Genomic DNA, 15,009 nt, shown 5'->3' on the forward strand with positions numbered 1-15,009 from the left:
GATAGTGAAAATACTGGGAAATGCAGTGGTGATGCAGATAAGATAAAAAAAAGTATTTGGTGATTTAATAAGTGTCACATCTGGGAGCTAACATCATTCCCAGTTTCCTAGTAAGAAAAGCTTACACACTTGACTGAAATAAATACTTGCTGAAGGCTATCATTCTTACACAACAAATGGTAATGCAAAACATATTTTTCTCACACTTTAATGTATCCAATTATTATATGAGCTTATTCGAAAGCAAGAAACCTTGAATAATTTAAATACATGTAAATGATTTATCATCTTATGTCTATTCAAATATTTATAAATACTTATATTTACTTGTTTTAATCTGATTAATATTGAATCAGTGCTTTGGTTTTTGGCACAAAGCTCTGGGATTGTAAGATTAAACCAAACACTGTAAATACTCTGAGTTGATTTTACTGGGGAAATACACCCTCATATGAGCAGTGGAGTGACTGGCTGCTGTAAATGATTTGGGGAAACAGTATATGTGCCAGATAAACCATACTTAAAGCCTCCCGGAGTATCTGCACAGGGCCTCCTGCAAGCAAGATGCCAGGGGACAAGGTAAAAACAATAACTGGATTTGTCATATTAAACTGTGATGACACATTTTACATTTCAGGTGGTGTAAGAGTTTATCCATGAACCAAGGTATGCAGGTCGCCCCATTCCGCCTGAGCATGCCGGCAAATAAGGCGGTTTCATTGGACAGGGCTGCTAACGTTAAAAGGGGCGTGAAGTTTTCAGCTAGCGGCTAACCTAGCTCCTGTGAGACCAACAGAGATCTGCTTCATTCTTGGCGGCGCCCCGCAGAAACGAAATACGAAATAGCAGAGCGAATAATATTTCCAGCACACACGGTTTAGTTTACTTCTGTACGCCGTGGAAACTATCAGGCTGACGGACAGGAACAGTTAGTTGGTGTAATGTTTACCCGGCCTCTCTGTGGACATGGCATTGTGGCTATCGGCGCAAATGCTAACTTAGCTAGTTAGCCTAGCAGGCTATGTAGCTGCGCTGTTAGCAGTGGCTAAAACAAGCTACACAACACTAGCTTGTATTAGCTAGAAGGTAAACTCGCGTCATGAGAATCTAAACAGCAGCGTCGTTAGATAAACGCAAACGTCACCTACGTTAGACTCGAGACGAACATTTTATTTTGCACTCAAAGTAAGCAGCTGGTCAGTTTGGCTAACGGTAGCTAATTTAGCGCGCTAACATGCAGTGGTAGGTGGGCTCAGTAGCCTTTCAGTCGTCACCCACTGCTGCCGTGCACCAGCAGACTAACGGGGCGGTAGCTATCAGTTACCGGGCATTGTGCGGTATGTAGCCATGGCATGCTAACACCATCCATCAGGAAAGTTTGTGACTGGTCATAACGTTACAGACAACGTTAGCACAGGCCAGTTCAGGCTGATAATACAGTCGTGATATGAAGGATTATAGAGATACTGTTGTTATGAGTGATAGCCAGTGTTAATTTGCTTCAACACCGGAGTTACATAGTCGACAGGGCCTTGCAGATTGCAGTGGGTCAACTACATTGCGTTAAGCTAGTTTGTCTCACGTCAGCCCAGTTGCCTGATTGATGATGTTTGTTGCAGATCATGTAAGTTAGTGAAGTTTGGAGAGCAACAATGTAACACCACTGAGCACGTTAACGTTAGCCATTTTAAGTTCATGAATTGGTGGCGGGCAGCGTTAGCTAGCAAAATGAACAATTCAGGAGTCCTGCCACAAGAAAAGATGGAGCTGGATCTGGAGATCCCATCTTCGTTAGTTCAGACCGATGGACACTTGAGACGATCCAACAGTGCACCCATGATAAATGGCTTAAGGTTTCTACAACATGTCATAGTTACACTCATTTACTGCAGTGTGTTTCAGTTCATGTTTTTGCCCTGTTTCATACACACTGATGTAACTGCATTACTCTGACCTCATGGGTAGGAGACACATGACATGTGAATTTGTCATTCCAGTGATAACTCCCAAGTGTTCCAGAGAGAGGTCCTGCGCAGCCGGAGAAATAGCACTACAGTTGTCAACAGGCCCAACATGGTACCATACTTTACATTAGACATGTCTACTTGAGTCATGTGTCTGAATCCTTCCATGTTGAATGTTGTCTTCTCCACATGCGTCCTTCTTTACAGGTCCCTTCATCACCTATTCGCGTCCCCAGCACCAGACTTCACCAAATAAAACAAGTAAGAACAAGAAGTGTTGTTTTGGAAATGTTGAAGAGGAGCATGTCAGACCACTGTTTCCCTCTCAAGCCATAGGGAGTGATGGTGTCTAAAAAACATGCGAGAGTAACACTTTGTGGGGAGTCTACAGGGCCATCGATCTTACAGAATTGATCCATTGGTAGTATCAGACTCCAACAGAGGAAGTAGTTACTCTGAGGTGTCCAGTGGTTGAATTTGATTTCCATAAGTGAAATGAATAACACTAACATTTTTAGCTTTTAAGATTAGATTAAGGGTGTACATTTGAGTCAGAATTAAGATTTACTGCAAAGGCATGAGATAGAATAATGTCTTGATATTACATTTGAAATCTGTTAAGAATATATGCAATGCATAAAAGCTAAAATGACTTAAACTAAGACTTTCTAACCATTAACCATCTTGTGTGCTCTTGCAGGAGGAGGGAGTAGATGTGATGAACAGGGAGACTGCCCATGAGCGGTAAGCTGTGTATTTATGAATGGGATTGGTGGGTAAAGAGATCTGTTTGATGCTTTGTTGTTGGTTAAACGCTAAAGCCATTAAAATAATTCCTTGTTCTTTGTTTTTTGTACACACAGGGAGGTTCAAGCTGCCATGCAAATGAGCCAGTCCTGGGAAGAAAGCCTTAGTCTGGTAAAGAGTGACTCTTCATTACAGCTTATCCAACCCCTGTCACTGCCCATGACATGTTCTGTTGCCTGAATCCTTTAAAAGTCAACTTTATTTTGCCTTCCCACCGCATGTTTTGGCCCTGGGCCACTGTTGGCCTCTCTATTTCTGTAGAGTGGACAAGTACAAACATGCTAGATTAACAAAACATTTGGAGTTAACAGGGCCACCAGTCTTTGAAGGTCAGGCTGAGTTGGTAGTATAATACTCCGACACTCTATTTGAATGGTTTTTACTACTTCACTGCATTGTACTGTAGAAATATGATGTAAGATACCACGGTAGCTAATGTGTTTGGTAATTATGTGTTCTTAGAGTGACAATGACCTGGAGAAGTCTGCATCTTCGTCTCCAAAGCGCATCGACTTTGTGCCTGTGTCGCCTGCCCCATCCCCGACCAGAGGGATAGGAAAAAAGGTACATCTGACCTCAGTGTGTTTACATGCCCATAACCTGATTATACTGTGTATAAGCACATTAAAGTAGTAGTTAAAGCATTTTAATGGTTTGCGGTAACCTGATCTTCCTAACTACTTGAAATCAGATTAATTAATGGAGGTCTGTGTGGCATTCTGCAGGAAGCAATTTAGTAGCAGCAGAACAACAAAACCTTTTTTTCCTGTTTTTGTAAATTTGTTTTCCTGCAGCTTGAAAAAAAAGACTGTACTTATTGTAAGTCAAGCCACATCAGTGTTTCCAGTGATCCATTCCTTTTTAGCTCCGTACTTTTTTGGATTTAAAAAAAAAAAAAAAAGTTTATGTATGCCACAGTTAATCAGAAAGTTGTGAAGTGGGTTTTGCCTGCGTCATTTTAACCTTAATTTTTCTAAGGTAACTTATGAAATATTCTAACACAATAGGGAAGATAATTAGAGTATTGCCTTAATCTGTTTTAATCTTGTGCATCTTTCTCTTTCTTTCAAGAAGCAGTGTTTCTCTCCTTCACTACAAATACTTGTAAGCAGTAATGGCCTAACACCCAGCCCAATACCCAGCCCAACACGACGTTTCAGGTGAGCAACAAGCCTGTAATTAGTAACTGCAGTTAATAACCCTGTAATCTACTAGTGTTACTTTACTCCTGTGCTGAATCAAAGTCAGTTTGATTACCTTCTCAGTAACACCATTTGTCTCCTGTTTCACTGTAATTTCTCTTTGCCAGACATGGTAGAAAATAGTAGTTAGGAAGAGTTTCCGTAATGCACTTTGCAACAGTTTCATCAAACTTTCATCATTTAGTCTGAGAAGTCTACAGATGACAGGTGTAACTGCTGATGGTTGCTGAATGTGGCTGAGTTTCAAAATATACTGGTTTGACAAAGTTTGTTTTCTTTGCTCCTCAGCCGACGGAGTCAAAGCCCAATCAACTGCATCAGAGCCAGCATACTTGGGCCGATGAAACGCAAAGGTGAGGTACCCGACTCGTCTTGAAATTCTAAATGCTTCACTGAATGCTTTGAAAGTATTCTCATATTGTCTAAAGCTTAAGTTATTTTTAGGGATCCTCTTCAAACATTAAACCTGTTTAAATCTCTTTAGATGTCTCTTGTTGAACAGTTTTATGATTCAGGTTTTTTATTCTAGTCAAGTGCTTTTCTTGGACTCTGCTAATAAGTTCACACAATTCTCTTTTTGATTTTGTTGCATTCACATTGTACTTTAAAGATTTAACAACTGCCTGCACTGGCTCTGGTAATAAGCTAATGAGATCTGAAATTAAAATGATGAAATAAAACACACTCATCCAACTGTCCCTTTTAGAGCAACAACACGTGTGTATTGAGATTTATAGATGTCAGGTTCCCTTTTCTGCAGGTGAGATGGAGACAGAGAGTCAGCCCAAGAGGCTCTTCCAGGGTACCACCACCATGCTGTCCTCTGATGTCTCCAACCTGTCAGACCTCAGTTCCTGGTAAGACTTTGTGGATCAACAAAAAATATCAGAACAACTGATCAAAATTACACAGTTGAGATTATTCAGTCAACTGAAGCAAGGTGAGATTGTGAGGGCAGTGAGCAGTGGTTTATCATGATCTGTTAAAAACATTTGCATAGTGTTCAAGTTATTGACTCAAATTGGAGATATAAAACTGTGGGAAAATGTTCAAAATGCTTTGTATTTTCACCCAGTAATAAACATCAGCACACAGTATTTCATATACAGGCATGACATGTGCTCAGACAAAACTGCATCACTGAATGATTGGGATAAACCAATTATGAAATTCTGGGCCGATACAGATACCAATGTTTAAGGTAACAATTTGACCGATACCAATTTATTATTTTGTTTTTGTTAATTTTGTTTTTATTGTTGTTTTAAAGGTTTGTTGTTGTTTTTTAGTCCCCCTTTTTTGCCAGGGAAACAAAGAAATCTTCATTATTTAAAAAAAAAAAAAAACTGTTTTTAAGTCATTCAGTCTCAATGCTATTTTTGAATGAGCACAAATTCAATAATACAACTTTAAAAGATGATTTTTTTTTTGTAAAGAACCGCTTGAAAAGTTTTTCAAAGTATATAATACACCTTAATTCCCTCTCTAAAATCTGTTTTATATTGCTGTTAAAACATCAACACATTTCTCCTTCAAACAGCTGTATTTGATTGAGGTTCTCACCAAAACTACATTTTACAAAATTACATTTGAACAAGTCATGATAATTTAGTATTTGCCTTCATCCAATGATAATTTTTACTGAATATAGCTTGAATGCATCAGAGTTTAACTCTCTGCAACCTAGCAGCTGGTGACCAAACAACTAACATTAACAAGCACTTAACACACAGCTTTAGTCTCAAGCCCTGCTTTTTCTGCCCAAGCAGAATTTATGTGACACAACAGGAAAACATCAGCCACTGCCATTGAATGTCAGGACTCTGTGACTGTTAAGCATATTTTTTTTGTTTTACAGGGTAATGTTCTCGTATCAAAAAGGAAAAAAAATTACAGTAAATGGGCTCTGAGTTTTTCATTAGCTCCTTCCCTCACAGTAAAAGTTTAGACTGTAATACAACATGTTTGCCACAGTTAGCCTGCTGTCTTGCTGAGCTTGCCTTTTTCTTTCAGTCACTCTCCAGATTTGTTGGATGGCAGCCTCAGCAGCATCGGCTCCTCCACAGACTCGCCAGGCAAAATGGAGGGAGTGTCGCCCTCGTCGTCTAGCAACTCGCCCTTCGCTTCCCTCCAGGATTTGTCCCCAAAGTAAGCACGGGATAGCAAGAGACACTGTAACGGACTGGCGCCAAAAGCATCTCTCCAGGGAACAAGTTTCCTTCTCAGACCCTCCATCTCACCATTGCCTAGATTTAGTCCAAGTGGAATTTTCCACTTATGTTTTCGAGCAGCAGTCATGGCTACACTGTGGAGGGTCTAGATGTGTTTGACGTAAGGAAACTAAAGCCATGGATGAGTTTTAGCATAGAAGGAGTAAGCCTAGTGAAACTAGGAATGACTGAAGACACTGTGAGCACCAGCTGCTAGTAGAGGATTTGGATGGTGCTTGGCTTCATAGTGATATTGTGTTCATAAGTGGCTATGCTTCTGTCCTACCAGTTCCCCTCACTGGAGAGAGACATTGAGCACTGGACAAAGAAATGACTATTTGGATGTGTACATTTTCCCTGTTTTCGTGCTGGAAAACTTCTGTCCACATGCCTTTGTATGTACACAATCTGCAGATTTTGTAAGAAAATATTTAACTTATTGTTTTCCGGCTTTGTTTGTATTTATGTACATAGTAACCTTGTCAGATGTCGTACATAGTTTTAAGTTTTGGCTGTGAGGTGAATGTGGGCACAGGTCTTCAACAGCATATGTTTTCTTTGTAAAGGAACATAAACTACTTGTGGGTTACACCTATGGAGATTTTCTTAATATTTTTATGCTATGGGCTTTGAACTGTGGTGATTCTTTTTTTTTCCAAGTTTGGCGTTTATGCCCCATTCCCCATGACTTGCTGCATCTTTAATTGCCTAGTGTGAGCAATTAATGCACCTAGCAGTTAACTGGATGAAGTGAGATGGTCATCACTGTTGGGTGTTGAACACTAATGTTCTTCTGTATCCTGTGTTTTTGTCAGGATGTTTTTGTAGATACGCAGAAATTATTCCGTTTTCTTTCTAAAGGGGAAATGGTGTTATTTATGATGTTAAAAAAAAAAAAAAGTTTATTATAAGAATTGGATGGTGATAGGTTTCTATCCCCAGTAAAACCGTTCATATTGTCATTCACACCAAATCAACTGACTGCTGGAACGTGCAGCGAAAACAAAATGGCACCGTCACATTGTGAGTAAAGAGACTGCTGTTTCTGCTGTGGTTACTTTTTTAAAATAGCTTTTTGCACAGGATGCTCAGTCCTGTGATGTTTCAGCCTGTGTGTAAAGCAGAGAAGAAGTGAAACTTGATGTTTTCTTCAGACAACATTCATGAAATACAGCATGTAGAGGTTTGCCTGTACTGTGATTTTTTTTTTTTTTTTTTGCATCTAAATTTGCTCTCAAATGTCCTGGCTCTTAGTGTCCATAGCTCCTGTGTAACGTAAACATCTGAAGAGGGTTATGCTGTATGAGTTAAAGGCTAACTCTGTAACCTTTAATGTGTATGTACAAAAGAAAGTGATTGTAAATCATTTTATGGAAGTGTGCCCTTTAATTTATAGAAGAGAGTGGGTGCAGTTTTTTGACTGAATGTCTTTTTCCTTTTATACAGATAAGACAATGGAAAAAGCAGTCAGCTTGCCCTGCTGTTAACAAGATATTTTTCCAAGATTTTTTTTCTCAGTCATCTAATGAAGTGTTCAGGGCATGATTTTGGCAAATAATCTTATACCATTGTAAGACTGCAATGAAAAGGCTGTAATCTGCCAAGCTGGCTCACACCTTGCCTATGCTTGTGTCTTTTGTGATTGCAATCGTAGCGAACATCAGGACTAAATAAATTATTTCTTTATTATGTGTGTATAGCTGTTTTAAATATGTCAAGATCATATCATTATGATCATCCTTCATGAGTTACTCTCTATTTTTGGTGGAAAAAAGGTTAAGTAAGGATGATATGGCACTCAGCTTGTGGTTGACAGGTGTAGTTTGGTGGAGCGAAAATAGTTCCTACATGAAACTGCTCACAACAAAGTCTGTGGATTATCTTGAGTAACCAGGTCATGAGTTCTGGAAAGAGACATTTGGCACTTTGAGCACAGCAAGCCAAGTGCCATCTAGTTCATTATATTGGAGAGAAGGCAGACATCTCTGCAGCTGATACCTCAAACACTCAGCGACTCACACCAAAACAATCTAGACTGATAAATAGCAACTCTGGATTTTCTGTGCTATGAAGCTGGTTCTTACTACTTACTTTACTAGGATAAAGCTTTGTGGTAACGTGTTGTTTAACAGCTAACCTGCTGTGGAGAAAGTTAACTTCACTTCAGAGTATCAGATCACAGCCTTTCAATACCCCGACCTCTGACCAATTAGATCACTAAAGAAAAAAGGAACCATGAACGAAAGTCCGGAGTCTCAGGTAAAAAAAAAAAAAGGGTAAACTGTATATTGTTAGAAGCCAGTAGTAATAGTAGGTCATTTCATTGTTTCAGAGGTCTATTACCACTGGTTTTAAAACCATTGTTAGTTTACAACACTGAGGACATGATTTTAGCAGAATTTTATTTGAGTCTGCAGCGATAGCGTTGCTGTTTTACACTGATAACATGACTACAGCTCAAAATAGCATGAGATACCTGTGTGACTAGAACTAGTAAAAAAAATCCATACATTTTAAAATGTCTCCAGTTATTACAAATGCAACATTTTGGTCAAACAGACATCATCAGTCATTAACTACTTTCCCACCCATTACTTCAGCAGCAGTAACAGTCTGACATAACTTTGAAGTGTTTTATGTGACATACTTGAAGTAGTTTCATCATCAGATAACTAAATAACAAAAAACACTCTGAACTAATGTCCCATATAGGCCTAGTGATACCTAAACATAATTTAAGTCTCGGCTGACAATAACTTTATGGATAGTATTTTTTATATTTCTACATTTCTGTTATAAAATGGGATTGTAGAATATCCTCTACATCCCACGCCATTGACATTTGACTGTAGTCGTTAACACTTTGACTGAACTGGTTGATAACCAGCTTTGTAGTACAGGTTATCCAGACGGCCAGTGTCAAGGTTAGTCAAACCAGATAACAGAAAGATAGCCTGGGTAAGATGAAGCTGCTTCATGGTACAGGCCTCTGTTAATGAACAGTTATTGTCATCAATACAAAGCTAACAGAGGCCTTATGACCAAGTAATGTGCGCTAAACCTCACTGACCCAGCGTGTTACGTACATTAAATAACCTAATCTATAAACATCATACCAGACATCTGTATTGAGTCTTTTATTAAACATTTGATGGAGCATTGATATAGTACTGCGAACAAACCATTGTCTTCAAAAGAAGATCTTTCCTTTGGTGACATGTAAAAATACCTTACTGCTGGAAAAAACAAATACTCCTCCAGATAAGGTATCCACACATGCAAAAAACTGCATTTAGTCCTCAGAGCCTACACTAAAAATGCTTTGAAACATCAATATAATGATGGTTACAGGTGAATACCATAACAAAACTTTAATGGCTTTATATACATGTGTAATGTTTGCATGTCGATTCCTTTACACTCAAGTTAACCATATTCTGTTACATAATGGCAATAAAAATACAGACACAGGAAATATGAGGTCAAACACTTTATAAATGGCCTCATGTTTCTTCACAGGCCCTGCTCAGGGACAGCTCTTCTCACACTACCATTCCTTTGACCTATGCGCCCGAGGTCTCCGCTGTTTGCGTCAGTTCAGTATTGTGTCAGTTTACGTATTAACACAAACGTGTGGATTTGAAAACAAGTATCCTAAAATGTATTTTTCAGGGGGACGAGGTGAACTGAGTAAGTACCACGTTCCTCTGCTGTCAGCTGTACTCATTTAAGTGTCGCAGTGCCTCTGGTGTGAGGATGTTCTCGTCGTCCTTTAGGTCATTTCCCCTCCTCCTCTCAGCTCACGGCACTTCATGTGCGCAGTATGACCATCGTAAGAAGACCTAAAATACAACAAGACACAGAACAGGATATTGAACAACAGCGGTGTAGTTCACATTTAGTTTTTCAACATACATTCTGTCTTTGCCTATTAGACAGGTTTGTGTTACTTACCGAGAACATAAGCAGCTACAAGTTTCTTGTTAACACTTAAGTGGAGGTAGACAGGCACAGTAGATTCTTGCTCCCCCAGGGTCGGGAGCATCAGGGCGGCCATACACACCAGCCCAAGCAGCACCGTCAGCAGACTGGGGCCTCCAGCAACAGGACGGCTCTCTGTCAGGTGCACACAGATGCACACACTGCCATCAGATGCATCACTCAGAATGGCTGACAAGTAATATATTTTAAAGGATGTGAACAAAGCCCATGAAAAAAGCAAAACCAACAATGCATTAGATTGTCTTTCAATACTCGCCAGTCTGTCTCTGGCTTATTAATAAATACATTAATCTGTAATAATGGGTCAACAGCCTGATTTACCAGTTACTAAGTTGTTATTTATGCATTACTAAAAATCAAAGCAGTTGCACCATGGAGACAAGTGGCTCCTGTCAGCCAGAGAGCTAATGTGCATGGTAACCATGACGAAAGAACTTATGCCCCAAGTAGTCATGGTGCAACCAGCTTTAATAGCTGATTTGGTTACAAACAAATACTTATTGAGTCTTTTTTTTAAAACAGCAGGGCACTGTAGTTTTTAGCAAGCATTACTCAACCTGGAATAAATAGAGTATCTGTTGGAGACTATTTTATAGCGCAGATTTGGTGCTCTACTTAGTATTTACAGCAGCAGGATGGTGTATGCGGGAATGACTCAAAATAAACTTTAGTGTGGGTTCATGGTAATGCAGGAAGATGTTACCCAGTGCGAAGGTGTGGTTCACTGATGAGGAGGCTGAGGGGAATAATATCTATCAGGCTTTGGATACACAGACAGTACTTGTTGGTAGGATCAATTCATTGTAGGTGTATGTAGGTTTTTATCCTTTAACACATTTTCTGCAGGTGCTGGTACAAGTGACTACTCTGCCACCTCAGCATTTGTGTGTTTGTTAAAGCAGTTACAGCAGCACATGCATAAAATGAAGATTCATCTTATCTTGAACACATTAAGGCTTTGATTTGTACTACTGGTTTGAATGCAGAAAAATTAAGCTATGATTGTGTGAAAAGATGTAACTATGTGTGCGATAGTCTGAACAGGAAGCAGGTTAACATGGTATCAGCAATACAGGACAGACACCTACCTTGCTGCAAGATCAAATGCCAAAATTACAACCTGTATGTTATTCTTGTCATACTATGTCTGTGAGACCAATATCTTTTTTAAACTAGATAAGACAGATAGGCAGATAGCTACTAAACATAGCCCCAGTAAATGGTAATAAGTTCCTGAATTTGAGTTTATGAGCATTTGGCTCCATCTAGTGGTGAGACCACAGAGCAGTCCTTCATCCTACCTGTCTGAAATGCAGTCTGTTCAAAAAACTCGCTGTCTGCGAACTGCTCTTTGATTCTGCGTTCCTCATCTTGGGGCCGGGGGCTGGGCGGCTCCTGTGAGGCAGAGGGACGGAGCGTGGCCGTCACCTCTTTGCGACCCAGAGCTTTCCGCTGACTCTGCTCCGACACCTGCAGTCGGAACTTGTCGTACACCCCATAATGGCATGCACGCACATCCCGGTGTCTGATTACTCTGTGTGGGCACAGAAATTAAGACAGGCTACTTACTTCACCAGATGGGCAGGTCAGTTGTATAAACAACCATCTGGCTCAAAACATACAGTCAACACTGCCCAACAAACATAAAAGTTAATGTTTAGTAAACAATGATAACACAGATGGAAAACCACAGGGAACAACAAGCTTGTAGATAAGGAATGTAGTCCCTTTATTGTTTTATCACTACATGAAAAAAGACAGACTCACATGTCAACACAACACTGTGGCTTAACAGCTCCGGTGGCATCCACCACAGTGTACTTGTTTGGCGCTGTGCACAGCACTGATAACAAGAAAAAAGAAAAGTTTATCTAAATAACCTGGAGTGTGTGACACAAATAATACATCATACACAGAATCCCAAATGGATTGTTTTGGTTTGGACCGACTCTGCCGACTGACCTTTAAACTTGAGGGCGAACTCATAGGGGTTGTAGAGGGTGAGCACCTGCTTGTGAGACGTCTGCTCATCTGCATAGAAGACGAGCTCAGTGGGGAACACGAACACGGGAAGGCTTCCTTCCACCAGCTCAGGCTGTCGATGCTGCTGCTGCATTGGCTCCAGCTGAGCTCTTCTCCTTCCCCGTCCACGGTCTGCCTGGGCCCCCCACCCTTCTCTCCACAAACTCTCGAGCTGTGTAGAATCCCTTCAGGTGGAAACGGCACTTCCCACTCTCATCGCCTCAGGGCCATGACTTGGGACTGTGAAGAGACACAATAAGAGGCAGTGGTATAATACTTAAATACATTTTAAGACACTCATTTTTTATTACACTACATGTCATGAGAAAATGTTGCATTTATGAGTCCAAAATCTGTTGTTTTTCATTACTTTGTACTTAAACATTGTGCATGTGATAAATACAATAAAGCTCATATGGTGCACTACCAAAAATTCAACCACAGCACAACTGATACTGGACTTTTGAGGCCAAGGCCAACGTCAATAATTGAGAGTTAATAAAAATCAAATAACAGTATATTGATTATGCTAATGACCATAAACAAAATACGTCATCATTTCACTAATGCAATTTCTTGAGACTTACAGGCATATACACTGCCTGGCCAAAAAAAAAAGTCGCCACCTGGATTTAACTAAGCAAATAGGTACGAGCCTCCTATTGGATAATTACTGCATGGGCGATTATCTTTCAGCTGGCAACAAGTTATTTAACCCCAACTGGTGCAATGAGTTGCTTCTCATTTCCTAAACAACCATGTCGAAAGACACATCCCGTGGTCATGGAAAAGATGTTAGTCTGTTTGAGAAGGGTCAAATCATTGGCATGCATCAAGCAGAGAAAACATCTAAGGAGATTGCAGAAACTACTAAAACTGGGTTAAGAACTGTCCAACGCATTATTAAAAACTGGAAGGATAGTGGGGACCCATCGTCTTCAAGGAAGAAATGTGGCCGGAAAAAAATCCTCAATGATCGTGATCGGCGATCACTTAAACGTTTGGTGAGATCAAATCGAAGAAAAACAACAGTAGAACTCAGGGCTATGTTTAATAGTGAAAGTAAGAGCATTTCCACACGCACAATGCGAAGGGAACTCAAGGGATTGGGACTGAACAGCTGTGTAGCCTTAAGAAAACCACTAATCAGTGAGGCTAACCGGAAAAAAAGGCTTCAATTTGCTAGGGAGCATAAAGATTGGACTCTGGAGCAATGGAAGAAGGTCATGTGGTCTGATGAGTCCAGATTTACCCTGTTCCAGAGTGATGGGCGCATCAGGGTAAGAAGAGAGGCAGATGAAGTGATGCACCCATCATGCCTAGTGCCTACTGTACAAGCCTGTGGGGGCAGTGTTATGATCTGGGGTTGCTGCAGTTGGTCAGCTCTAGGTTCAGCAACAGTATGTGCTCAAAGAATGAGGTCAGCTGACTACCTGAATATACTGAATGACCAGGTTATTCCATCAATGGATTTTTTCTTCCCTGATGGCACGGGCATATTCCAAGATGACAATGCCAGGATTCATCGGGCTCAAATTGTGAAAGACTGGTTCAGGGAGCATGAGACATCATTTTCACACATGGATTGGCCACCACAGAGTCCAGACCTTAACCCCATTGAGAATCTTTGGGATGTGCTGGAGAATGCTTTGCGCAGCGGTCAGACTCTACCATCATCAATGCAAGATCTTGGTGAAAAATTAATGCAACACTGGATGGAAATAAATCTTGTGACATTGCAGAAGCTTATCGAAACAATGCCACAGCGAATGCGTGCCGTAATCAAAGCTAAAGGCGGTCCAATGAAATATTAGAGTGTATGACCTTTTTTTTGGCCAGGCAGTGTATACTGCATATATACATATATACTTTGATCTGAGAGGGACCACTTACAAAGCTGTACGCTAAAAACTAACTTTAAATGCAGGATTTCATGGGGAGATAAAGGGATGAAGGCAGAGCAGGGCAATAACAGAGGGTCGGGGCAATTTAGTTCAAGTTTAAATAACTTAAGTTCAACAAAGCAAACAGTGTTAGGTACACGCCATGTGGCTGGTCACGTGCCCTTGAGTGTTTACATGGTTACAAGGAACCACTCGTTGTGTCGCAACACTTTGCTCTCCATGTACCCATAAACATCACGATTGGTTTAATATAACGCCAGCAGCGAAGCTTTTTAGTTGGGTTTTTATTACTGAGATATATATTTTATGATTAAGTATCGTGCCATCTTTGTGTGTCGGTGTCGTGTAAGCTTAAAATGTAAGCTACCTTTAAAGTGCACTGTAATGGTCGGTGACAACGTAAACAGACACAAGAAATTAGATATTTGTGCCAATATGTTGGTTGTATATTAGGCAACAGTGACATTTAAAGAAAATTCAACCATATTTGTGGCTACTCTCTAACTGAACCCCACAGTATGACCGCATTAACACGCTGTAACACTGTAATAACACATCGTTATGGTGTAATGCTAACGCTGTACAATAGTGTTAGCGTTAGCCGGCTAGGAAACCCCCAGATGTTAGCTGATAGCCACTTATCGCCGTCTACGCGCAGTGTCATTACAGGAAATAAAACATAGAGCCGTTTTATTTGAAGACAACACACAGAGTGAGACTTTACCTTGTTGTCAGCACACAGGTCCGTGTAACGTCGGTGCTATCACCTCGGTTTGTGCCTCTGATCCCACCCCGTTGTTGTTTCTCTTCAGCCCTTTTTTCTTTGTCAATAATATACTGCAGACCTCGCGGTGCATGCCGGGACGGCGGAGGGCGAGAGAGTGCGTGCAAGACGTCA

At 40.4% G+C, this 15,009-nt stretch overlaps 2 protein-coding genes and 1 non-coding gene across 6 annotated transcripts; 2 read left to right on the forward strand and 1 right to left on the reverse strand.

The window, feature by feature from the left end:
* The first annotated feature begins 447 nt into the window (after positions 1–447).
* Positions 448–7,370, forward strand: pabir2 (PABIR family member 2). 4 transcript variants are annotated; one of them, XM_033633025.2, is made up of 10 exons: positions 448–579; positions 1,998–2,076; positions 2,172–2,225; positions 2,665–2,708; positions 2,828–2,882; positions 3,234–3,335; positions 3,843–3,931; positions 4,262–4,326; positions 4,734–4,830; positions 5,987–7,370. In XM_033633025.2, exons 2-10 carry the CDS (start codon positions 2,074–2,076, stop codon positions 6,123–6,125), a joined length of 648 nt encoding a protein of 215 aa, XP_033488916.1. In that variant the 5' UTR covers positions 448–579; positions 1,998–2,073; the 3' UTR covers positions 6,126–7,370. The 4 variants fall into 4 exon arrangements, with proteins under 4 accessions (XP_033488916.1, XP_033488914.1, XP_033488913.1 ...); XM_033633023.2 differs by lacking the exon at positions 448–579 and adding an exon at positions 760–1,853 and having other exon boundaries at positions 3,846–3,931; XM_033633022.2 differs by lacking the exon at positions 448–579 and adding an exon at positions 785–1,853.
* On the forward strand, positions 2,986–3,136 carry LOC117261519 (small nucleolar RNA U109). The gene has a single exon (XR_004502052.2). It is a non-coding gene; the product is annotated as a small nucleolar RNA U109 (small nucleolar RNA).
* Positions 7,371–9,307: 1,937 nt separating the features above from the next.
* Positions 9,308–14,977, reverse strand: mospd1 (motile sperm domain containing 1). Its single transcript, XM_033633928.2, has 6 exons — positions 14,836–14,977; positions 12,148–12,447; positions 11,953–12,028; positions 11,487–11,719; positions 10,138–10,299; positions 9,308–10,025 (listed from the first exon to the last, which is right to left on the reverse strand). Exons 2-6 carry the CDS (start codon positions 12,299–12,301, stop codon positions 9,994–9,996), a joined length of 657 nt encoding a protein of 218 aa, XP_033489819.1. The 5' UTR covers positions 12,302–12,447; positions 14,836–14,977; the 3' UTR covers positions 9,308–9,993.
* Between the last annotated feature and the right edge of the window lie 32 nt (positions 14,978–15,009).

Source organism: Epinephelus lanceolatus, chromosome 7 (assembly GCF_041903045.1).
Source record: "Epinephelus lanceolatus isolate andai-2023 chromosome 7, ASM4190304v1, whole genome shotgun sequence".
NCBI classification, from domain to species: domain Eukaryota; kingdom Metazoa; phylum Chordata; class Actinopteri; order Perciformes; family Serranidae; genus Epinephelus; species Epinephelus lanceolatus.

Bases quoted from the DNA above. Each gene is read 5' to 3' on its own strand.
- pabir2 (XM_033633022.2), top strand. From the start codon at position 1,696: ATGAATTGGTGGCGGGCAGCGTTAGCTAGCAAAATGAACAATTCAGGA. The intron at 2,226-2,664 runs GTAAGAACAAGA...GTGCTCTTGCAG, and splicing joins GACTTCACCAAATAAAACAA to GAGGAGGGAGTAGATGTGAT. The intron at 3,336-3,842 runs GTACATCTGACC...CTTTCTTTCAAG, and splicing joins CCAGAGGGATAGGAAAAAAG to AAGCAGTGTTTCTCTCCTTC.
- mospd1 (XM_033633928.2), bottom strand. From the start codon at position 12,301: ATGCAGCAGCAGCATCGACAGCCTGAGCTGGTGGAAGGAAGCCTTCCC. The intron at 11,720-11,952 runs GTGAGTCTGTCT...GTGCCCACACAG, and splicing joins CCACAGTGTTGTGTTGACAT to AGTAATCAGACACCGGGATG. The intron at 10,026-10,137 runs GTAAGTAACACA...GTTGTATTTTAG, and splicing joins TGTAGCTGCTTATGTTCTCG to GTCTTCTTACGATGGTCATA.